Raw genomic sequence first — 23,905 nt, forward strand, 5'->3', positions numbered from 1 at the left:
CCGCAGAGCTTGTAAAGCTGAACTTTTTAAACAGGCCTCTAACAACTAGGGGAGAAGGCTGCTGCTTTTATGCTACTGGGTGACTCCACCAGATAAATGGTATTCTCCGTATAGCACCAATACTTCGTTTTAAAATGTTTTAAATTATAATCGACTGTCTTATTGTTTTATATTTGAAATTGAGATGTTGGCTTTTATATGATTGTTAGCCGCCCTGAGTCCGTTTGGAATGGGCGGGATAAAAATGGAAAGTAAATAAATAAATAAAAATAAATTCTGCCAGTGCCTAGGCAACTGCACTGGCTCTATGCTCCACTGAACCTCAGACAATCGGGGCAAATGCCATGGCACTTTTAAACAGGCCTCTAACAACTAGGGGAGAAGGCTGCCGCTTTCATGCTACTGGGCAACTCCACCAGAAGGACCACCGACAGATAAATTGTATAAGAACATAGGAGAAGCCATGTTGGATCAGGCCAATGGCCCATCCAGTCCAACACTCTGTGTCACACAGGGGCCAATATATGTGCTTGTGTGTATGTGTGTGTGTGTGTGTGTGTATATATATATATATATGTATGTATATATACACACACACACACACGCATACATACATACATACATATACACACACACACATATATACAGTGGCTAATACCCACTGATGGACCTCTGTTCCATATTTTTATCCAATCCCCTCATAAAGCTGGCTATGCTTGTAGCCGCCACCACCTCCTGTGGCAGTGAATTCCACATGTTAATCACCGTTTGGGTGAAGAAGTACTTCCTTCTATCCGTTCTAACCCAACTGCTCAGTAATTTCATTGAATGCCCACGAGTTCTTGTATTGTGAGAAAGGGAGAAAAGGACTTCTTTCTCTACCTTCTCCATCCCATGCATAATCTTGTAAGCCTCTATCGTGTCACCCCACAGTCGACGTTTCTCCAAGCTAAAGAGCCCCAAGTGTTTTAACCTTTCTTCATAGGGAAAGTGTTCTAACCCTTTAATCATTCTAGTTACCCTTTTCTGCACTTTATCCAATGCTATAATATCCTTTTTGAGGTGCAGTGACCAGAATTGTACACAGTATTCCATGTATATAATTGGACTGGATGAGTGTTGGACTGGATGGACCACTGGCCTAATCCAACATGGCTTCTCTTATGTTCTTATGTGACACAGAGAGTTGGACTGGATGGGCCATTGGCCTGATCCAACATGGCTTCTCTTATGTGACACAGAGTGTTGGACTGGATGGGCCATTGGCCTGATCCAACAGGGCTTCTCTTATGTGACACAGAGTGTTGGACTGGATGGGCCATTGGCCTGATCCAACAGGGCTTCTCTTATGTGACACAGAGTGTTGGACTGGATGGGCCACCGGCCTGATCCAACAGGGGTTCACTTATGTTCTTATGAATCTCTGACAATGGGGGCAAATGCCATGCTTAGCTCCCTTCCCATCCCAGACTCTGCCCCAATGCCCTTGCCAGGTGCCGCAACTCACGTGTTGCCACTCGATGCCCTCGCGCTGGTACTCCGCCTGCTCCTGCTGCAGGATCAACTCGATGAAGAGCTGCTGCAGCTTCTCGTTGCAGTAGTTGATGCAGAACTGCTCGAAGCTGGAAAGACGCAGCACGGAGGGAACTCAGGGTGCAGCAGCCCCAGGGGAGCAAAAACTCAAACTCCCGCACTGGGGATCCAACCAGGCCATCTCCCCCCCCCCCACTTCTGGGCCTCCAGAGGAACTGATGGGCTGCTGTGGGAGACAGGAGGCTGGACTAGATGGACCCTCCCTGGTCTGATCCAGCAGGGCTCTTCTGGTGGCACAGGAAGGGACAGCTGGCATTGTCTGGACCTGCTCTGCTGCTGGCTGAGTTCAAGCAAAGCCCATGCACCAAAGCCACTGATGGAGCATGAAGAAGAAGATATGGGATTTTTTACCCTGCCCTCCACTCCGAATCTCAGAGTGGCTCACAATCTCCTTTATCTTCCTCCCCCACAACAGACACCCTGTGAGATGGGTGGGGCTGAGAGAGCTCTCACAGCAGCTGCCCTTTCAAGGACAACTCTTGTTGGAACTCAGTCCTGAAATGGCTGACTGACTCCATCTTAGTAATAGTAATGTTGTTTCTGCAATGTCATGCTGAGTCATGCTGCATCATGATCCAGCTGTTACCTGTTACTGAGGTAAGGTGGGATGACCTCACCTGTAATTAGGCTTTGTGCTGACTCACAGAGCTGATGCAACCCTGATGATTGGTACGTGTACTTAGGGAAGCTCAGTGAGCCTGCTCAGTCTGCCTGTAAGGATTGTGGGTTCTGTGAGGCCCGCTATCTGGGTGGCAGCGATCACTGCTGGTGTTGGATCCTATGCTACTGTGCTTGGATCGTGCTGTGTATACTTACTGCTGTATACTGTTATCTATCGTGCTGTGTATACTTACTGCTATATACTGTTATCTACTGAAGTGTGTACTGATTACTGTGTATGACCTTGGCCTGGCAACGACTCTGAATATTGGCTACTTTCCTGGTAAATATATCTACCATTGAATACAGCTGTTTCTCTTGTCTATTAATTCCTGTGTTTTGCCTGTCCCTCTCCTTCAGCTCTTCTGCTGCGTGCAAAATACTCTAACAACTCTTGCGAGAGCTACAGCTCACCCAAAGGCTATTCCAGCAGCTGCAAGTGGAGGAGTGGGGAATCAAACCCAGTTTTCCCAGATAAGAGTCCGCACACTTCACCACTACACCAAACTGGCTCTCGTGGTGCACATCTACCCTAGAGGACCACCTCCCACCCTCTTGGTGCACCAAGTCTACCTGTTGGTGTCAAAGATCTCAAAGCCGTAGATGTCCAGGACGCCAATCACAGTGTTCTTGCCATGGAGCCGGGCATCATAGTTCTTCACCTCAATGACTTTGTTGATGCGGGCAACAATCCAGCAGAAAAGGCGCTCGTAGAAGGCCTGGAAAGGAAGTCAGAATTTGGGTTTTGCTTTGCTGCGTTCTGAAACTTGAAGATGCGACACTAACAACAAAATGCATCTTTAGGTGATGGGAAAGACCTCTTTATGCCTGAGACCCTGGAGATCTGCTGCCAGTCTGAGTAGACTGGACCAAGGGAACTTCACGGGCATTCAGTTTATCAGTGCGATACAAGCTAGGAAAGAAAAAAATTGGGGATATTTCATTCTTACTAAAATAGCCTCTGGGAATTTGAATGTATCACCAAGAACATATAAAAACAAAGTGATTGAATAATGGTATTCAGTGGTTACATATCTATCAGAAGAAAATATTCTTCCAAGAAACGCTGCGTATGAAAAACTGATTTATTTTTAATGTCAAGCCTGCCTAATTATTACTGGTTAAAAATAGAGGAATATATGCAACAGTAGTAAACAGCACAAGCTAGAAAGCGTTATTTTATTTTGTAAGTACACCTCGTTAACTAAGCTTTGGACTTTTCTTTTTTTTAAATTTTGGATAACTGTATGTCTATATTTTGGATTTTGGTATTAAGTTTAATAAAAAATATAATTTAAAAAAAGTTTAACAGTGCCAAGTCTTCTCCCCTTTAGACACCATTCATAGTTCTGGGGACTTGCTTTTTGTAAAAATGGGGGAGGGGGCAGTTTTAATATGGCTTCTTTTTAATTTTAAAGCAGGTTTCCATTGCAATTTTATTGGTCGCTTTAACTGGAGAGTTCTTATTTTGCAAGATAGCTTGTGAAAATTCAGAATTTACAGTTACAAAACTCAAGATTTCCATCCATTAAGAAATATAATTTTGCATTCCCGCTTCTACTTCTGGCCGGTGAAAAAGGGCCCCCCGCTCCACAGTTACCTTAGCGCAGGCATCCCTTGCGTAGCTGGCTTCATTGTTGCTGTGAGCTTTCTGGATCACTTCCCCACCCCCAGCGGCCACCATCCGGTGCAGGAGCGAGTTCAGGAGATCCTCTGCTTCCGTGGAGGTCAGCTCTGCCAGGCAGGAAATCAGCTCCTCGTTCTCAATCTTCATGGTATCCTCTGCGGTGACAAAACGAACATTGCCCTGGGAAACCCAGGAAAGAAAAGCATTGGTGTGCAGGTAAAAGTCCACATCACCACCTATAAGAACCTGTCTTATATTCAATCACACCCCTGGTCTGTCAAGGTCAGCATTGTCTACTCAGACTGGCAGCTGCTCTCCAGGGTCTCAGGCTGAGATCCTCAGGGGTCGTTTTGTAGAAAAATAGGTGGTGGAGCTCATTAGCATAACTCATAAAAGCATATGCCGCCCTCCCCCACAGCCAAAAGCAATCCAATGCAAGAAAGGAAGAAGAAGAATTGCAGATTTATACTCCACCCTTCTCCCTGAATCAGAGACTCAGAGCGGCTGACAATCTCTCATATCTTCTCCCCCCACAACAGACACCCTGTGAGGTGGGTGGGGCTGAGAGGACTCTCACAGCAGCTGCCCTTTCAAGGACAACCTCTGCCAGAGCTATGGCTAACCCAAGGCCATTCCAGCAGCTGCAAGTGGAGGAGGGGGGAATCAAACCTGGTTCTCCCAGATAAGAGCCCGCACACTTAACCACCACACCAAACTGGCTCTCTAGAGCCCAGGGCGAGTGAGGACAGCTTGGAGTGGCTAAAGGTCCAGCCAGCGCAAGCAGGCCTTGCTCACCTGGGGCTCTCCTGGGCTGCCGCCCCCAAGTCAAAAGGCCAGCAAGCCACCTGCCACCCAAAATCACTTAAGAAGTGGAGAAAAGGTGGTGCAGGCTTCTCCAGGGGTTAATGAGGGCTGCTGGGGCTGTGGCAAAGCTCCTGGTGGCTGGCTGCCTGCTGTCCTAATCCAAGGATTGTTATGCAGCTGCACCTAGTATTCAATGGGCAGAGTAGGTGGGGAGGAAAAGGGGGAGCCCTCAGAAAGGTTCAGGAGCTGTGCTCCTGAGAGCTTCTGCTGAATCTGAGGCCCACTTCGCATCATCTCCTGCCTGGTCCTTTTATCTGGAGCTGCCAGGGATTGAACCTGGGACCTTCTGCATGCCAAGAAGGCACTCAGCCACTGAGCCATGGCCTTTCCCTAAGTCAAAGAAAGTAAAATATGCATGTTATTTCATTCTATTGTTCTGTTGTTTTTGGTTTGCTAATTTTATTGTATTGTTTTTAAATTTAAATTGTAGGTTTTCTGTTGTTCAGTTTATGTTGTGATTCGCACTGAGCCCATTATGGGATAGGGCAAAATATAAGCCCACAAAATGGATGGATTGATAGATGGATAGATGAAAGATGGAAGGAAGGAGGGAAGGAGATAGATGATAGGAGATTGGGGGATAGAGGGAGGATGGAGGATAGATGGATGGAGGACAGATGGATAGATGATGGTGGATGGGTGGATGGGTGGGTGGGTGGACGGACGGACGGACAGACAGATAGACGGACAGACGGACGGACAGATAGATAGACACACAGATAGACAAACAGATGACAGACAGACAGACAGAGAGGTTAAAAGGAGCAAGGTCCAATCTGAAGTGGGCAGACAATCCCTGGCAGAGACTGGGGCCCAGGAAAGCCAAAGGCTAAAAAGGATGCTGGGGCTGTAAAGCCAATGCAAAATCCACCCTGTTCTGAAAAACCTGCAAGCAGCTGTACGGAGGGTCTTGCTCGGGCTGCCAACCTCAGGGTGTGAAACTCCTGGAGTTTCCTGGGGGGTAGAGCCTGGAGAAGGTGGGGTCTGGGGGAGAGGAGGGACCTCAGCAGGGCATAAGGTCATGGAGCCCCCCCCTCCAAAGCAGCCATTATCTCCAGGGCAACTGATCTCTGTCGCCTGCAGACCTGTTGTAATTCTGGGAGATCTCCAGCCCCCGCCTGGAGGATAGCAGCCCTAGCTCTGGGCGAAGAAGACGCTGCCGCCTGCAGATTTATACCTCACCCTTCTCTCTGAATCAGAGTCTCAGATCGGCTCACAATCTCCTTTATCTTCTTCCCCTACAACAGACACCCTGGGAGGTGGGTGGGGCTGAGAGAGTTCTCCCAGAAGCTGCCCTTTCAAGGACAACTCCTACGAGAGCTATGGCTGACCCAAGGCCATTCCAGGGTGGAGCTGCTCTATTCAGCATTTTCTCTTCAAGCATTTGGGAAGAGACATGAAGCAATGTTGTTTCATCAACATTTGAAGCAGGTTTCCTGGCACTGGGAAGATCTTGGGGGGGGGGGGGGGATTTAATTACCGGGAACTTTCTTGTACTTTAATTGAATTGGTTCTAAGCCTCCTTGAACCTCTGCAGGGAAAGGGTTGGGGTAGACAATTATTAAAACCCCAACCTAGACCACTGATGTTGACATGTCTATTTATGTAGTTTAACCTGACATTCCCCCCCCCCACACACACACCCTAAAAAAAGGGGAGCAAGGCAGCTGGGAAAAGACTTTGAAACAAGCATAAAAGCACGATGTCCAAATCCCACTCCTGAAATGGGGTACCAAGCAGGTCCAGATTCTGACTATTATGGCTCATACCCAACAGTGTCACACCAAGCTGGAGTTCACAAAGACCAACAAAGCCAATCCTGAAGAGACAAAGAACCTCCCTTCCCCCACATGCACAAGCTGGTTCTTTTTTTTTTTTTTACCAAGTGCAAGATGGCCGCCAAGATCTTGTAGATGGAGTCCACCTCTTCTGGGCTAAAACCTATCACCTTCATGGCATCTCGGACTGCTTTGTGGTTGGCTTGGTCACTGCCAAAGCTCTGGAGAGACAGACAATGCAAGAAAGAAAGGGGTGAGCAGAGAATTCCTCCCCCCACACCCTCGCCCATGCTCTGCTGAAGAATTAGGTGTCTGCCAAAGCAACATTTTAAAAAATCAGACACTTTGCGGGCGGGGGGGGGGGGTACGCCTCCTGACCCTGCCAACTTTCTAAAAATACTTGGAAAGGAAAAGGAAAAGTCCTCTGTGCAAGCACCAGTCGTTTCCGACTCCGGAGTGATGTTGCTTTCACAACGTTTTCACGGCAGACTTTTTACGGGGTGGTTTGCCCTTGCCTTCCCCAGTCCTCTACGCTTTCCCCCCAGCAAGCTGGGGACTCATTTTGCCGACCTCGGAAGGATGGAAGGCTGAGTCAACCTCGAGCCAGCTACCTGAAAACCCAGCTTCCGCCAGGGATCGAACTCAGGTCGTGAGCAGAGCTTAGGACTGCAGTTCTGCAGCTTTAACACTCTGCGCCCCGGGCCTTTTTCCAAAAATACTTGGGGGGTGCCATAAAAGATGTTGGTGGGCATCATGGGAGAGAGCAGGGGGGTTGAAATCGTTTGTTACGAGGGCCAGATCTCACATAAATGAGACCTTGTTGGGCCTTATGTGTGTCAGAAAATATAATGCCAGGTAGCTGAGATATAAACTTTATAAAGGACACGGACAAGTTTCTAATAACTGATACTTCTTTCTCCGCATCAAAATCTACAGACAATATCTGTGCTATAGCAATCTTGAGTATGCTGTTCAGCTGTTGTTCAGGTGTGTGTTTGTAAGTTGCAAGCCTACTTTTGATTTACTGCCATTCGTTACAGAAATCTCATGGTCAGTGCTTTGAGCCTAAGACCCAGGGGAAAACATGAAATGGCTGGGCACTGCGAGCTTTTGTACGCAAGCTGCTTCATATGCTGGGCAGCCAATGGAGAAAACAGATTGGTGTGATCTGATTTTTTTTTCTCTTTCTTCCTGTATTTTATACTTTACTGGTATTGTCAAAATTATTAGATTAAAACAAAAGACTTCTACTATACAATTTTAAAATGGATTATGTACAGTTTAGACAAAATAATACGGGACAATTTATGTAAAGAAAATATTGTAGAATTAACCTTGCATTCTTTGAAAGTATTTTTATGCAAAATAAGATCAGAATGTATTGTGCTTTTTACCTCCCCTATTTCCTATCTCTTTTTTCCCTAAAACTAATAAAACTTTTGAAAACTGGAAAACAGAGGCTTTGCTCTGTAGCTTGATTGAGCAAGCCTGGCAAAACCAGCTGTGATGCAGAAGGAAGCAAGAAAGGGAGAAGGAAGCAGGCAGCAGTGAGTTACTCAAGGGCCTGATAGGAGCCCTCTGGGGGCCTGATCCAGCCCTGGGATAGAGCGATTCCCTTCCTAAAAACTCAGGGTGGTTTTCAGTTTCTCATGTAAGTTCAAGCTATGTGGGGGTCTGATTCTAGTTTCTGTTTTTAGGCTTTTATGCAGTACAGAATTACAGGTGACCCATGTTAAAGAAGGCCTGGACAAGCCCTGCAGGTATAGTACTCACAGGTGATTAGATCAGCCTGGGGGAAGCTGGAGGAAAACACAGGAAATCTTCCAAAAGATTCAAGGCGCACAAAACTCACATTGTTTCTAGCTCCCTCTTTGGTGAACCTGTAGGCTTCAGGTTCTCGGCTAAGGTGCAGCGAGTCCAATAAAGCATCCGACGCCCCCAGAAGCAACTGTGGGGAAACAAGCATGGCCTTGTTAGTGGGCACAGAGGGGCTTCCAATCCAAGCTCCGGGAGGGGTTTTTTCGTATAAACAATTTTATTAGTAACATATGGTAGTAGAACTATTTCTACAGCTTATAAAAAAAAGCCTTAAGATGAAAGCATTATTCTACCCCGCATCTTACTTTCCTCCCACCCCACCCCCCAATAATTGACCCCCGCCAGTGTTATTTTTTAGAAAACAGATATTAAAGGTACCTTTAACTATCAAGAAAAAACGAAAATTGATTAAGGAAAAAAAAGGAAAAAAAAAGAAAGAAAACCCTTCAAAAGTTATATTCTTGTCTTAAAGGTCTTAATCTTCAAAAATTGTCCAGTGTCCTTTTATTTTCCACTCTTTTTCTACATATCTTCTGAATTTCTTCCACTCCCGATTAAAGAGTTCTAAATCGCAGTCTCTTAATTTTCTTGTTAGCTTATCCATTTCACTCCATGACATAACTTTTAAAGTCCAGTCCCACTTTTCTGGTATTTTTTCTTGCTTCCACAACTGCGCATACAATGTCCTAGCAGCTGAGAGCAAGTACCATATTAAAGTTCTATCTTCTTTTGGAAAATTCTCCATTTGTAATCCCAGCAAAAATGTCTCTGCTTCTTTTTTAAATTCATATCCTAGGATCTTAGATATCTCTTGTTGAATCATCTGCCAAAACATTTTAGCTCTTTCACAAGTCCACCACATATGGTAGAAAGAGCCTTCATGCTTTTTACATTTCCAGCACCTATCTGGCATCTTATTGTTCATCTTTGCTAATTTTTTTTGGAGTCATGTACCATCTATACATCATCTTAAAACAGTTCTCTTTAATACTATGACATGTTGCGAGTTTCATAGAGTTTTTCCACAAATGTTCCCAAGATTCCATTTTTATTTCTTTATTTACATTAATTGCCCATTTTATCATTTGAGATTTCACTACTTCATCCGGGAGGGGTTTTGAAAGGCATTTCAGAGGGAGGGTGTAAGGTTGCCAACTCTGGGTTGGGGGATTCCTGGATATTTGGGGATGGAAGGATTTGGGGAGAAAGACAGAAGACAGACAGAGAGACTGATAGATAGATGATAGACAGACAGATGGATGATAGACAGAAAGACAGACAGACAGATATAGACAGACACACGGATAATAGACAGACAGACAGACAGACAAGAGAGAGATGATGGATGGATGGATGGATGGATCATCAATCCATCGATCCATCGATAGATAGACAGACAAGACAGACTAAGCTACCACTAGTTTGTGGTCCGCATAGTCCTGCCAACCGTCAGACTTTGCTGTCTGAACGGATCTGGAGGTCAAGCACATCTAGCTAATCTGCTCCGCTGTTGGGCCAGATCTAAGAACCACCCAAGGTGATGAATCCCTCGTTTCTGGAGATCAACTCACCTGATAGAAGGCATGGAAGTTCCTCTCGCCCGGCTGCTGTTGGAGAATGCGAGACTGCAGGGAATAAAACACAGAGCATTGCAGCAGTTTCACCCCAGGTGGGGGTGGATTCTACAAGACAGGCACCAGGGCTATTATTTATCTGAAACTTTTATATGCCAACTCTCCAGAGACCTGCTCACAAAGTCAAAACAATACAAAACAAGAAACATAAGAATTGGTACAAGCCCCTCTGAGCAAGTGATGGGAAACTTGCTATTGGCTGATTGCAAAAATCATCTGTCACCCAACAGCAGTTTTGCAGCTGTGAACCCTTAACCCTGCCTTCTACTTTATCTTCCTCCCCCACAACAGACACCCTGTGAGGTAGATGAAGAGACTGGATTTATATCCCGCCCTCCACTCCGAAGAGTCTCAGAGCGGCTCACAATCTCCTTTACCTCCCCCCCCCCCACAACAGATTCCCTGTGAGGTAGATAAAAAGACTGGATTTATATCCCGCACTCCACTCCGAAGAGTCTCAGAGCGGCTCACAATCTCCTTTACCTTCCACCCCCACAACAGACACTCTGTGAGGTAGATGAAGATATTGGATTTATATCCCACCCTCCACTCCGAAGAGTCTCAGAGGGGCTCACAATCTCCTTTCCCTTCCCCCCCCCCCACAACAGACACCCTGTGAGGTAGATGAAGGTATTGGATTCATATCCCGCCCTCCACTCCAAAGAGTCTCAGAGCGGCTCACAAGCTCCTTTACCTTCCTCCCCCACAACAGACACCCTGTGAGGTAGATGAAGATATTGGATTTATATCCCGCCCTCCACTCCGAAGAGTCTCAGAGCGGCTCACAATCTCCTTTACCTTCCTCCCCCACAACAGACACCCTGTGAGGTAGATGAAGATATTGGATTTATATCCCGCCCTCCACTCCAAAGAGTCTCAGAGCGGCTCACAATCTCCTTTACCTTCCCCCCCACCCCACAACAGACACCCTGTGAGGTAGATGAAGATATTGGATTTATATCCCGCCCTCCACTCCGAAGAGTCTCAGAGCGGCTCACAATCTCCTTTCCCTTCCTCCCCCACAACAGACACCCTGTGAGGTAGATGAAGAGACTGGGTATATATCCCGCCCTCCACTCCAAAGAGTCTCAGAGCGGCTCACAATCTCCTTTACCTTCCTCCCCCACAACAGACACCCTGTGAGGTAGATGAAGAGACTGGATATATATCCTGCCCTCCACTCCGAAGAGTCTCAGAGCGGCTCACAATCTCCTTTACCTTCCTCCCCCTCAACAGACACCCTGTGAGGTGGGTGGGGCTGAGCGGGCTCTCACAGCAGCTGCCCTTTTAAGGACAACCTCTGCCAGAGCTATGGCTGACCCAAGGCCCTGGTCCATCACTGTTGGCATGATCTACACAAACTAGTGGTTGGTAGTTCAGCAGGGTCTCAGGAGGAGGAGGTCTTTCACACCGCCTAGTACACGGAGCTTTTTTTATAAGAAAAAGCCCAGCAGGAATTCATATGCATATTAGGCCACACCCCCTGATGCCAAGCCAGATGGAATTATGTTCATGTGCAGTCCTGCTAAAAAAAAAAGCCCTGCTAGTATGTGATCCTCTTATCAGGAGATGCCAGAGAATGAACTTGGAATCTTCTGCATGGGAAGTAGATGATCTGCCAAAGAGCAGGGGTGTCAAACATGTGGCCTGGGGGCCGAAGCAGGCCCCCGAGCTTCTGGCTGTCATCTGCTTCCTTCTCCCTCCCTCTTGCTTCCTTCTGCATCACAGCTTGCTTTGCAAGGCTTGCTCAATCGCACAGCTAGCTACAGAACAAAGCCTCTGTTTTCTCCATTGGCTGAGACTCCTCCCTTGGGGAGGGAGAGCTTGCTTTGCCAGGTTCTCTCAATCACACAGCAGAGCTGCTGAGCCAAGCCTCTCTTCCTTCTATTGGCTGAGGCTCCTCTCCCTCTTGGTCCCCTGGAGAGGGAGGGGAAGAGCCACAGCTTCCTTTGCCCAGTTCCCTGGATCCCTTGGGACAAGTATGAAAAAAGCACCTTTAAGACCAACGAGTGCTAATGTTTTAAGCATGTTTTATTTTAAGGGATTTAAAAAAAATTCTTTAGTTGTGTTTGTCTGTGTCCTTGATAAAATTCATATCTCTTCTACCTAATCTTAAATAGGTACACACACGGCCCAGTCCAACAGGGTCTCGTATATGTCAAATCCATCCCTCGTAACTGAGAATGAGTTCGATACCCCTGCCTTAGAGGATGCAAAATTCCTGTGACTTCCTCAGGCCTTACACAAGAACATAAGAACCTAAGAGAAGCCATGTTGGATCAGGCCAATGGCCCATCCAGTCCAACACTCTGTGTCACATGGGCCATTGGCCTGATCCAGCAGGGCTTCTCTTATGTTCTTACGTGACACAAAGTGTTGGACTGGAGGGGCCACTGGCCTGATCCAACAGGGCTTCTCTTATGTTCTTATGTGACCCAGAGTGTTGGACTGGAGGGGCCGTTGGCCTGATCCAACAGGGCTTCTCTTATGTTCTTATGTGACACAGAGTGTTGGACTGGAGGGGCCACTGGCCTGATCCAACAGGGCTTCTCTTATGTTCTTACGTGACACAGAGTGTTGGACTGGAGGGGCCACTCTCCTGATCCAACAGGGCTTCTCTTATGTTCTTACGTGACACAGAGTGTTGGACTGGAGGGGCCACTCTCCTGATCCAGCAGGGCTTCTCTTATGTTCTTATGTGACACAGAGTGTTTGACTGGAGGGGCCACTGGCCTGATCCAACAGGGCTTCTCTTATGTTCTTATGTGACCCAGAGTGTTGGACTGGAGGGGCCACTGGCCTGATCCAACAGGGCTTCTCTTATGTTCTTACGTGACACAGAGTGTTGGACTGGATGAGCCATTGGCCTGATCCAACATGGCTTCTCTTATGTTCTTCATTATTTCCAATGGAGGGAAGGCATTTAAAAGGTGTGTGGACCCTTATATTGTGATGGCCAAAACTCTACCTCCAAAGTCCCCAGATATTTCTTGAATTGGATTTGGCAACCCTAACACACACACACATATTAAAAAGACAACAACAACAATGAAGTTAGAAGGCCTGCCCACTTGGGCCCCCTGTGCTCTTCTGCACCTTCTCCAGGAGGTAATTGTTGATGTGGCCCCCGGTAGGGTCCCCTTTGAAGTCGAAGTTGATGTCCATGTATTTCCCGAAGCGGCTGGAGTTGTCGTTGCGGTTAGTCTTCGCATTGCCAAAGGCCTCCAGGACACAGTTGGACTTCAGCAAAACGTTCTTGACCCTGAGGAAAGACAAAGATTTTACCCAGAGACACAGCCAAGCAGTGGTGGTCCCCCCCCCTCACACTCTTTGCAAAGGGGCCTGGTGCTTGTTTTATGGTGCGGGGGAGCTGTCCCCTGGCCCCTACCCAAGAATTCACACTCAGGAAGCTGGGAGTGCGCTTTGTCTAGGAACTGAAGACCAGAACAAAAAATGAAAAGGGCCCCGTGAATTACCAAGGTCCAGTAAGCAGAAAACATCTCACTGGGGACAAAATAGGTCTTCCAAATAGGGTTGCCAATCCCCAGGTGGGGGCAGGGGATCCCCTGGTTTGGAGACCCTCCCCCCGCTTCAGGGTCGTCAGAAAGCGGGGGGAGGGGAGGGAAATGTCTGCTGGGAACTCTATTATTCCCTATGGAGATTTATTCCCATAGAAAATCATGAATTGATTTGCGGGTATCTGGGGCTCTGGGGGGGGCTGTTTTTTGGGGTAGATGCACCAAATTTTCAGTATAGCATCTAGTGTCTCCCCCCCAAAATACCCCCCAAGTTTCAAAAAGATTGGACCAGGGGGTCCAATTATTTGAGCCCCAAAAGAAGGTGCCCCTATCCTTCATTATCTCCTATGGAAGGAAGGCATTGAAAAGGTGTGCCGTCCCTTTAAATGTGATGGCCAGAACTCCCTTTGGAGTTCAATGATGCTTGTCACAGCCTTGATCTTGGCTCCACCCCCAAAGTCTCCTGGCTCCACCCCCAAAGTCCCCAGATATTTCTTGAATTGGACTTGGCAACCCTACTTCCAAAAGGGGTTCTCAGGTGTACAGAAATATATAAAAGTCCATCAATTTCACCCCCAGCAGACTGAAAAGTGCTTATCTACTATTCTCCAGAAAGAGCCTTGTGGCGCAGAGTGGTAAAGCGGCAAAACTGAAGTATTGCAGTCCTAAGCTCTGCTCACGACCTGAGTTCGATCCTGGTGGAAGCTGGGTTCAGATAGCTGGCTCGAGGTTGACTCAGCCTTCCATCCTTCCGAGGTCGGTAAAATGAGTCCCCAGCTTGCTGGGGGGCGGAGTGTAGATGACTGGGGAAGACAAGGGCAAACCACCCCGTAAAAAGTCTGCCGCGAAAACGTCGTGATGTGCTGTCAATGACTGGTGCTTGCACAGGAGACTACCTTTACCTTTTTAATATTCTCCAAGGTCTCCACTGATCAACAGCTATTTCAACAAATGAAACGGAGTGCTATCAAGGGTCAGACTTCTTGTTGCTAGAAAAGAATGTGTTTTGGGGATTGAAGGAAAAAGAAATAGGCACAGAAGTTCCAGGATTAATTTCATTAAGAGATATTCCCGGCTCTTCTCTGTGAGAGAAGCTCAGCTGTGGATCAAGATTCTGAAACTGTATTGTAACAAGAGGCTGATGACTTTGAAGAGGGCAGGGATACTCCTGAGGAAGACGTTTGACTAAAGGAGCCTACATCCGGGTGCTCATTGTAATATCATGAGGATGAGTAACATGAGCATGGACTTCTCACTGTAATATTATAAGGATGTACTTCTTCATAACATGACAAAAGATTTATATGATTACTGTAAAAAGTTCTGTTTGCTTGTTTGTGTTTCCTGGGAGGCAAGATGGTGGCAACTCCTCAAGAGCTTCTACTCCTCGGAGGGGGCTGTTTCCATCTGCAGGAAGAGCTGCCATTCCTTGGTGTTACGGAGGCTGAACACATCTAAAAAGCACGTTCTAGTCCAGAGGGCTCCTATCAGGCCCCTGAGCAACTGGCTGTCATCTGCTTCTTTCTCCCTTTCTCTTGCTTTCTTCCGCGTAACAGCTTGCTTTACAAGACTTGCTCAATCACACAGGAGCTACAGAGCAAAGCCACTATTTTCTCCATTGGCTGAGGCTCCTCCCTTGGGGAGCAAGGGGGGAGAGGAAGAGCTGGCTTTGACAGGGTCTCTCAATCGCACAGCAGAGCTACTGAGCCAAGCCTGTCTTCCTTCAGTTGGCTGAGGCTCCTCCCCGTCCTGGTCCCCTGGGGAAGGAAGGAAAGAGCCAGGGCTTCCTTTGCCCACTTCCCTGGATCCCATGGGAGAAATACAAAGAAAGCACCTTTAAGTCCAACAAGTGCTAATGTTTTAAGCTTGTTTTAGTTTCATTTAAAAAAACCCTTTAAATGTGTTTGTGTCCTTTATAAAGTTTATATCTCTGCTACGTAATAAATACACGTGTGGCCCAGTCCAACATGGCCCAGCCTAATAATGTCTCATTTATATCAGATCCAACCCTGATAACAAATGAGTCCGACCCCCCTGCTCTAGTCTGGAGCCACTCACCTTTCCACCTCTGCTCTCTGGGTGGGGTTTGTAATGGCCGCAATATATTGCATGATGTACTTGCTGGCTTCCGTCTTCCCTGCACCGCTCTCTCCTGAAAGGCAGGACAATGTGCGGAGAGACAGGTGAGACAAGGGGGGAAAGGAGAGACAGTTTGGTGTAGTGGTTAAGTATGCGGACTGTTATCTGGGAGAACCGGGTTTGATTCCTCACTCCTCCACTTGCAGCTGCTGGAATGGCCTTGGGTCAGCCATAGCTCTAATAGAGAGCCTGTTGGGTGTAGTGGTTAAGTGTGCGGACTCTTATCTGGGAGAACCGGGTTTGATTCCCCACTCCTCCACTTGCAGCTGCTGGAATGGCCTTGGGTCAGCCATAGCTCTAATAGAGAGCCTGTTGGGTGTAGTGGTTAAGTGCGCGGACTCTTATCTGGGAGAACTGGGTTTGATTCCCCCACTCCTCCACTTGCACCTCCTGGAATGGCCTTGGGTCAGCCAGAGCTCTAATAGAGAGCCAGTTTGGTGTAGTGGTTAAGTGTGCGGACTGTTATCTGGGAGAACCGGGTTTGATTCCCCACTCCTCCACTTGCAGCTGCTGGAATAGCCTTGGGTCAGCCATAGCTCTAATAGAGAGCCAGTTTGGTGTAGTGGTTAAGTGCGTAGACTCTTATCTGGGAGAACCGGGTTTGATTCCCCACTCCTCCACTTGCACCTGCTGGAATGGCCTTGGCTCAGCCATAGCTCTAATAGACAGCCTGTTGGGTGTAGTGGTTAAGTGCGCGGACTCTTATCTGGGAGAACCGGGTTTGATTTATTTATTTATTACTTTAAATTTCTATCCCGCCCTCTCCGCAAGCAGACTCACTTGATTCCCCACTCCTCCACTTGCACCTGCTAGCATGGTCTTGGGTCAGCCATGGCTCTGGCAGAGGTTGTCCTTGAAAGGGCAGCTGCTGTGAGAGTCCTCTCAGCCCCACCCACATCACAGGGTGTCTGTTGTGGGGGAGGAAGGTAAAGGAGATTGTGAGCTGCTCTGAGACTCTTCGGAGTGGAGGGCAGGATATAAATCCAATATCTTCATCTACCTCACAGGGTGTCTGTTGTGGGGGGGAGGAAGGGAAAGGAGATTGTGAGCTGCTCTGAGACTCTTCGGAGTGGAGGACGGGATATAAATCCAATATCCATCTACCTCACAGGGTGTCTGTTGTGGGGGAGGAAGGTAAAAGAGATTGTGAGCTGCTCTGAGACTCTTCGGAGTGGAGGGCGGGATATAAATCCAATACCCATCTACCTCACAGGGTGTCTGTTGTGGGGGAGGAAGGGAAAGGAGATTGTGAGCCGCTCTGAGACTCTTCGGAGTGGAGGGCGGGATATAAATCCAATATCTTCATCTACCTCACAGGGTGTCTGTTGTGGGGGAGGAAGGGAAAGGAGATTGTGAGCCGCTCTGAGACTCTTCGGAGTGGAGGGTGGGATATAAATCCAATATCTTCATCTACCTCACAGGGTGTCTGTTGTGGGGGAGGAAGGGAAAGGAGATTGTGAGCCGCTCTGAGACTCTTCAGAGTGGAGGGTGGGATATAAATCCAATATCTTCATCTACCTCACAGGGTGTCTGTTGTGGGGGAGGAAGGGAAAGGAGATTGTGAGCCGCTCTGAGACTCTTCGGAGTGGAGGGTGGGATATAAATCCAATATCTTCATCTACCTCACAGGGTGTCTGTTGTGGGGGAGGAAGGTAAAGAAGTCCAGGCCCAGCCCATACCTGAGATGACAATGCAGGTGTCTTTGGCCCTCCGCTTCATAGCCTTGTAGGCTGCATCAGCCACGGCGTAGAGGTGAGGTGGCCTCTCGTACAGCTCTCGACCCCGGTACTGTTCGATCATGTCCTTGCCGTAGAGATCCATCTGTCTGTAGGGGTTCATGGAGACCACCACCTCTCCAATGTAGGTGTAGATCCTCCCTTTCTCAAATCTAGACAGAACCAAAGAACATATGAACATATGAAGCTGCCTTATACTGAATCAGACCCTCGGTCCATCGAAGTCAGTATTGCCTACTCAGACTGGCAGCGGCTCTCCAGGGTCTCAAAGCGGAGGTCTTCCACGCCTATTTGCCTGGACCCTTTTTAGTTGGAGATGCCGGGGATTGAACCTGGGACCTCCTGCTTACCAAGCAGATGCTCTACCACTGAGCCACTGTCCCTCCCTTAAAGTTGCCTTCATTCCTTGTGAACATATGTGGAGAAATGCCATCTTAGTTAATGGTGGTGCTTGGTTGGGAGGGAACATGAAACTGCTAGGCAGGCTTTGGGGCCTAGCCTTCCCTTCACTCCCCCCCTCCCTTGCGGAGTTAAACCATCAACTCTAGGGGGGAAGCCTCCTAGAGGGGCAGGAAGTTCTTTTGTTTTATTGGAGTGAGGCGGGAAAAGTTCAGTTCTCGGCTGGCCCTCAAGGAGAGAGGTTGTCAGTCTGTGGGCTCCTGACTGTGGGAGAGGCCTACTCAAGAGGAAGAGGACCCCAGGCAGTCAGACCGAATAAGTCATCCACAAGGCAGGGCAAGTCTAGACCAGGGACGGGAGGATGCGTTTAAATCCACCTTTTATTTGTCATTCTGGTTGCTGTTCGGGTGCTGTGCTAAACTTTTATATGCAACTGCTTCTTCTCTTCTCTTCCCTTCCCTTCCCTTCATTAAATATTTTTACTGTTTTGAATGCTGGCAGTCAAACTTTGTACCACATAGATCCCCCACCGCTTTAGACCACGCTTTATGAACGGGGCCCCGGGGAAAGGCCTGTGGTTGGATAAGGTGCCAATCCTCCAGGGGTTCCCCGAAGAAGTGCTGTGGTCTCTGTGATACCCAAGTACAGGGTGGCAGAGGACCTTGAGGCCTGGCCTCAGAGCCGGAGAGAGGGATTGGGAGTCCTGTTCCTCTCAATCCGAACCCCTAGACTGAGCAGGTGGTGGCAGCGAGCCCAAGTGGCCAAAGGAGAAATAGCTCCCTCCAAAAAGGGGAACGGGGTCTGGTAGGCAAACCAGGGCCGTTCCATCACAACATATGAAGCTGACTTGTACTGAATCAGACTCTCAGTCCATCAGTCTTGTCTACTCAGACTGGCAGCAGCTCTCCAGGGTCTCCAGCTGAGGTTTTTCACGCCTATTTGCCTGCCACAGAGTTCGGGAGGGCTCAAGGCTTTTTTGTAGCAGGAACTCCTTTGCATATTAGGCCACACACCCCTGATGTAGCCAGTCCTCCTGGAGCTTACAGTAGGCCCTGGACGAAGAGCCCTGTAAGCTCTTGGAGGATTGGCTACATCAGGGGTATGTGGCCTAATATGCAAAGGAGTTCCTGCTACAAAAAAAGCCCTGGGAGTGCTCATGGACCCTTCCTTGCTATTTGAAAAGCAGGTTGGCATGGTGACCAGGAGTGTCTTTGATCGGATTGCATCTGGCTTGCCACCTGTCTTGTTACATGGACTCAGTATATTTGGCCACGCTGATCCATGCTTCTGTAACCTCATGGTTGGACTACTACAGCATGCTGTACATCGGGCTGCCCTTGAAGGCCGCTTGGAAACTACATCTGGTGCAGAAAGAACCAGCCCTACCGTGGTCAGGGACTAGCTGCAGGGAAAAGAAGCTGCTCATTTTGAAACAGCTACTTTGGCTGCTGGTCTGTTTCTAAATTCAATTCATGGTGTGGATTATGACCCTGAAAGCCCTTCCTGACCTGGAATCCACATAGTTGAAGGGTCTTCTCCTTCCATATGTTCCTGTGTGTCGACTATAGTCATCAAACTATAATAGAAATTACTGCAATAGCACCAGGCTACATGAAAAATAAATGTAGCTGTTTTGGTGACTATCTCACAATCCTATAGGTGCAATTTGCACAAGAGTACGAACTGCAATCCCAAATAAAATCCACAAAACGGTACCGTTCTTCCACAGTCCACAATACAAATATTTTCCAGCTCAGTTCATTAATTCTTCCATCATGCTGTATCATCCGGTCACGTAATAAAACCCATCAGTTCAAATCCAAGTGAACAAAATACAATTCCTCAGCTCAAATTCATTTGTTCATAGGAGAAACCCCAGGTACGAGCATCGTTCCAGTCCCCTTCATCAATGAACCCGTTTGTAATAGATGCTTTCTGGTCAAACCTTTTTTTGCAGAATTCTGTGTAGTAATTCCATAGGCAATATCAGTTATTTCTTACACAGGAACCATACAATTTACTTAGAGCATGAATGAAGCAGCAGGGACAGAACTCCAGAAGCCTTCCCACTGTTGCCCCCCAAGAGCACAGAGCATCACTGCTCCAGACATAAAAACATAAGAGAAGCCATGTTGGATCAGGCCAGTGGCCCATCCATTCCAACACTCTGTGTCACACAGTGGCCAAAACCCAGGTGTCATCAGGAGGCCCACCAGCAGGGCCAGAACTCCAGAAGCCCTCTCACTGTTGCGCCCAAGCACCAAGAACACACAGCATCACCACCCCAGACATAAGTACATAAGAGAAGCCATGTTGGATCAGGCCAGTAGCCCATCCAGTCCAACACTCTGGGTCACACAGTGGCCAAAACCCAGGTGTCATCAGGAAGAAGAAGATATTGGATTTATATCCTGCCCTCCACTCCGAAGAGTCTCAGAGCAGCTCACAATCTCCTTTACCTTCCTCCCCCACAACAGACACCCTGTGAGGTGGGTGGGGCTGGAGAGGGCTCTCACAGCAGCTGCCCTTTCAAGGACAACCTCTGCCAGAGCTACGGCTGACCCAAGGCCATGCTAGCAGGTGCAAGTGGAGGAGTGGGGAATCAAACCCGGTTCTCCCAGATAAGAGTCCGCACACTTAACCACTACACCAAACTGGCTCTCCAGGAGGCCTACCAGCAGGGCCAGAACTCCAGAAGCCCTCTCACTGTTGCCCCCAAGCACCAATAACACAGAGCATCACTGCCCCAGACATAAGAACATAAGAGAAGCCATGTTGGATCAGGCCAGAGGCCCATCCAGTCCAACACTCTGTGTCACACAGTGGCCAAAACCCAGGTGTCATCAGAAGGTCCATCAGCAGGGCCAGAAGCCCTCTCACTCTTGTCCCCAAACACCAATAACACAGAGCATCACAGCCCCAGACAGAGTGTTCCATCTATACCTTGCAGCTAATACCTTTTCAAAATAGGCTCTGCCCATGTGAATTAGGAACCTTTAATTTGTTATCTCATATTATTTTAGAGTGCCATCTCCTTGCCTTACAACGTAAAGAATTTTTTGTCTAAATATCCTCAACACAGTGTTTTTGCTAAGGAAATGTTTTTAATTTACCTTTTCGAAGATGTTAACCCACAAACTAGCACGTGTTGCAAGATTTGTTATCAGAAGCTTATAACATTAACCACATCACTGTACCTTATCTGTTGGACACCTATTTATCCTAGACTTGTATTACTGGCTATTATTTTAATTGTTTGTATCATTTATCAGGCCTCTGTATTTATTCCTGACTCTAAATTACAAGTGCTTTTATGCCAATAAAAGTATGAATTGAATGGAATTGAAATTAATAGCTACCGACGGACCTCTGCTCCGTATGAGCCCTGGGTTCAGTTCCCAGCGTCTTCACTGAGAAGGATCACACAGCACCTTAAAGCCCAGAAGATTTCATGGAATGACCTTTCAAGAGGCAAAGCTCCTTTTGCCAGATACCCTAAGAAAGCTCATCTCCTGAAACTCTTGTTGGTCTCTGAGTTGTGACTGGACTTGAATCCAGGTCTTCTACTGCAGACCAACACAGCTGCCTTGTGAAACAAGGACCAGAGAGCAGATGGTGTAAAAGACCTGTCCCTGCCTGATGTCCCAGAGAGCCAAAAGAAAACAGTTCTGTCCTCAAGAAACTCAGCAGAAGACGGCTTCACTTGTACCTGTGTTGGAGGGGGTGGAGGGACCAGTCTGTGGTCTACAGAACAGTCTCTTCTCTTAGCTAGCATGAGCAAGAGCCTGTTCTGAGGTTGAGAAATGAGTATCTTCCTGTAAATGGCGAAAGGCCACTGGCAGGAAACTTCCTCCTCAAGCAGACTAAGATGAGGAAGACTTGAATCACAGAGGCCAGGTCTGCGGGCCAAGCAGCAACTGTCCAGGCACAAAGAACGGCTGCCCACCACAGAGCCAATGGCAGCCCGGCATACTCACTGTCCACCTGTTACCTCTTTTAGGCATAGTCCTGAAGGTGGACATGTACATCACACAGGTGAGTTTCTGAGAACACAAGAACATCAGAAGGGCCCTGCTAGGTCAGATCAGCAGTGCACTTGGTCCAGCCTCCTGTCTCACTCCATGGCCAACCAGTTCTTCTGGAGGGCCAACAACTGGGCAGAGAGGCCGAGGCTTTCCCCTGATAAGAACATCAAAAGAGTCCTGCTGGACCAGTCCAGCATCTTGTCCCACACAGTGACCAACCAGTTCCATTGAAGGGCCAACAACAGGGCACAGAGGCCGAATCCTTCATTAGAACCTAAGAAGAGCCCTGCTGGATGAGACCAGTGAGGGTCATAGAATCATAGAGTTGGAAGGGACCTCCAGGGTCATCTAGTCCAGCCCCCTGCACAATGCAGGATCCAGCATCCTGTCTCACACAGTGACCAACCAGTTCCTCAGGGCAGCCAAGAAAGGGTATAGAGGCCAAAACCTTGCTCAGAATACAAGAAGAGCCCTGCTGGATCAGACCAGTGAGGGTCCATCTAGTCCAGCCTCTGGTCTCACTCAGTGGCTATCCAGTTCCTCTGGCGGACCAACAACATGGCAGAGAGGCCAAGGCCTTTCCCTGAGAAGAACATCAGAAGAGCCCTGTTGGATCAGACCAGGGAGAGTCCATCTAGTCCAGCCTCCTGTCTCACACAGAGGCCAACCAGATCCTCTGGAGGGCCAACAACAGGGCAGAGAGGCCGAGGCCTTTCCCTGAGAAGAGCATCCGAAGAGCCCTGCTGGGTCATACCAGTGAGGGTCCATCTAGACCAGCGTCCTGTCTCACACAGTGGCCAACCACTGTGTGAGACAGAAGGGACAACAACAGGGCAGAGAGGCCAAGGCCGGCCTTGTGGAATAAGAACATGTTGTGTAAAGCCAGCCTTCAAAAGCCTGGGCTGAAGTGTGTTTTAAAAAGCTGGAGGAAGGGGAACGGGTGGTCCAATCAGAACTGGCCAAAGGAAATGCTTCTTCATACAACACACGTGCAATTCACTTCCACAAGATGCAATTCCGGCCACAGGTTCGGGGATTTTACATAAGGGGCTGGATAGGGCTCTCACCTATCTATATTTTAACCATACATCATAAAGGCTGCTTCATGCTTGAGGGGCAGTTGGGGGCTGAAAAGACATTCACAAAGGCAAAAATAAAAATAAATCAATGGCTCCATGTTCAGAGGAAGTGTCATTTTGAACACCTGATGCCGGGGACAGACAGAGCATCTTCTGTGGATAGGAGCTGCCTCGAAAAGTCTGACTGGCCATGAACGGGCACAAGTGACCAGATGAGATAGACTCATAGAATCCTAGAGTTGGAGGGGACCTCCAGGGTCATCTAGTCCAACCCCCTACACAATGCAGGAAACTCACAACACCTCCCCCTAAATTCACAAGATCTTCATTGCTGTCAGGTGGCCATCAGGCCTCTGTTTCAAAACCTCCAAGGAAGGAGAGCCCACCACCTCCTGAGGAAGCCTGTTCCACTGAGGAACCGCTCTAACGGTCAGGAACTTCTTCCTAATATTGAGCCGGAAACTCTTATGATTTAATTTCAACCCGTTGGTTCTGGTCCTGCCTTCTGGGGCCACAGAAAACAATTCCATCCCATCCTCTATAGGACAACCCTTCAAGTACTTGACGATGGTGATCATATATAAGAATTATAGAGTTGGAAGGGACCTCCAGGGTCATCTAGTCCAAACCCCTGCGCAATGCAGGAACTTCACAAATACCTCCCCTTAAATTCACAGGATCCTCATTGCTGTCAGATGGTCATTTAGCCTCTGTTGAAAAACCTCCAAGGAAGGAGAGCCCACCACCTCCTGAGGAGGAAGCCTGTTCCACTGAGGAACTGCTCTAACAGTCAGGAAGTTCTTCCTAATGTTGAGCCGGAAATTCTTTTGATTTAATTTCAACCCATTGGTTCCGGTCCTACCTTCCGGGGCCACAGAAAACAATTCCACCCCATCCTCTAGATGACAGCCCTTCAAATACTGGAAGATGGTGATCCTATCACCTCTCAGCTTCCTCCTGTCATCCAGGTCTGAACCAGCAGGAGGTATCCCTTCTGGCTTCTTGAGTGACCAAATCCCACAAGTTTTAGGACCC

General features: G+C 48.1%; 1 protein-coding gene across 1 annotated transcript in view; it reads right to left on the reverse strand.

The window, feature by feature from the left end:
• Window positions 1-23,905, reverse strand: part of LOC132578307 (unconventional myosin-Ig-like) — a 93,496-nt gene that overhangs the window by 69,367 nt on the left and 224 nt on the right. The window contains exons 2-10 of the mRNA XM_060248246.1: window positions 17,311-17,519; window positions 15,551-15,644; window positions 13,071-13,236; window positions 9,912-9,965; window positions 8,375-8,470; window positions 6,627-6,743; window positions 3,854-4,060; window positions 2,827-2,972; window positions 1,508-1,622 (exon numbers count right to left, since the gene is read on the reverse strand). Coding sequence (XP_060104229.1) covers window positions 1,508-1,622; window positions 2,827-2,972; window positions 3,854-4,060; window positions 6,627-6,743; window positions 8,375-8,470; window positions 9,912-9,965; window positions 13,071-13,236; window positions 15,551-15,644; window positions 17,311-17,519 — 1,204 coding nt within the window. The remainder of the gene's footprint in view (window positions 1-1,507; window positions 1,623-2,826; window positions 2,973-3,853; window positions 4,061-6,626; window positions 6,744-8,374; window positions 8,471-9,911; window positions 9,966-13,070; window positions 13,237-15,550; window positions 15,645-17,310; window positions 17,520-23,905) is intronic.

Source organism: Heteronotia binoei, chromosome 10 (genome assembly GCF_032191835.1).
Source record: "Heteronotia binoei isolate CCM8104 ecotype False Entrance Well chromosome 10, APGP_CSIRO_Hbin_v1, whole genome shotgun sequence".
In the NCBI taxonomy this organism is placed as follows: Eukaryota; Metazoa; Chordata; class Lepidosauria; order Squamata; family Gekkonidae; genus Heteronotia; species Heteronotia binoei.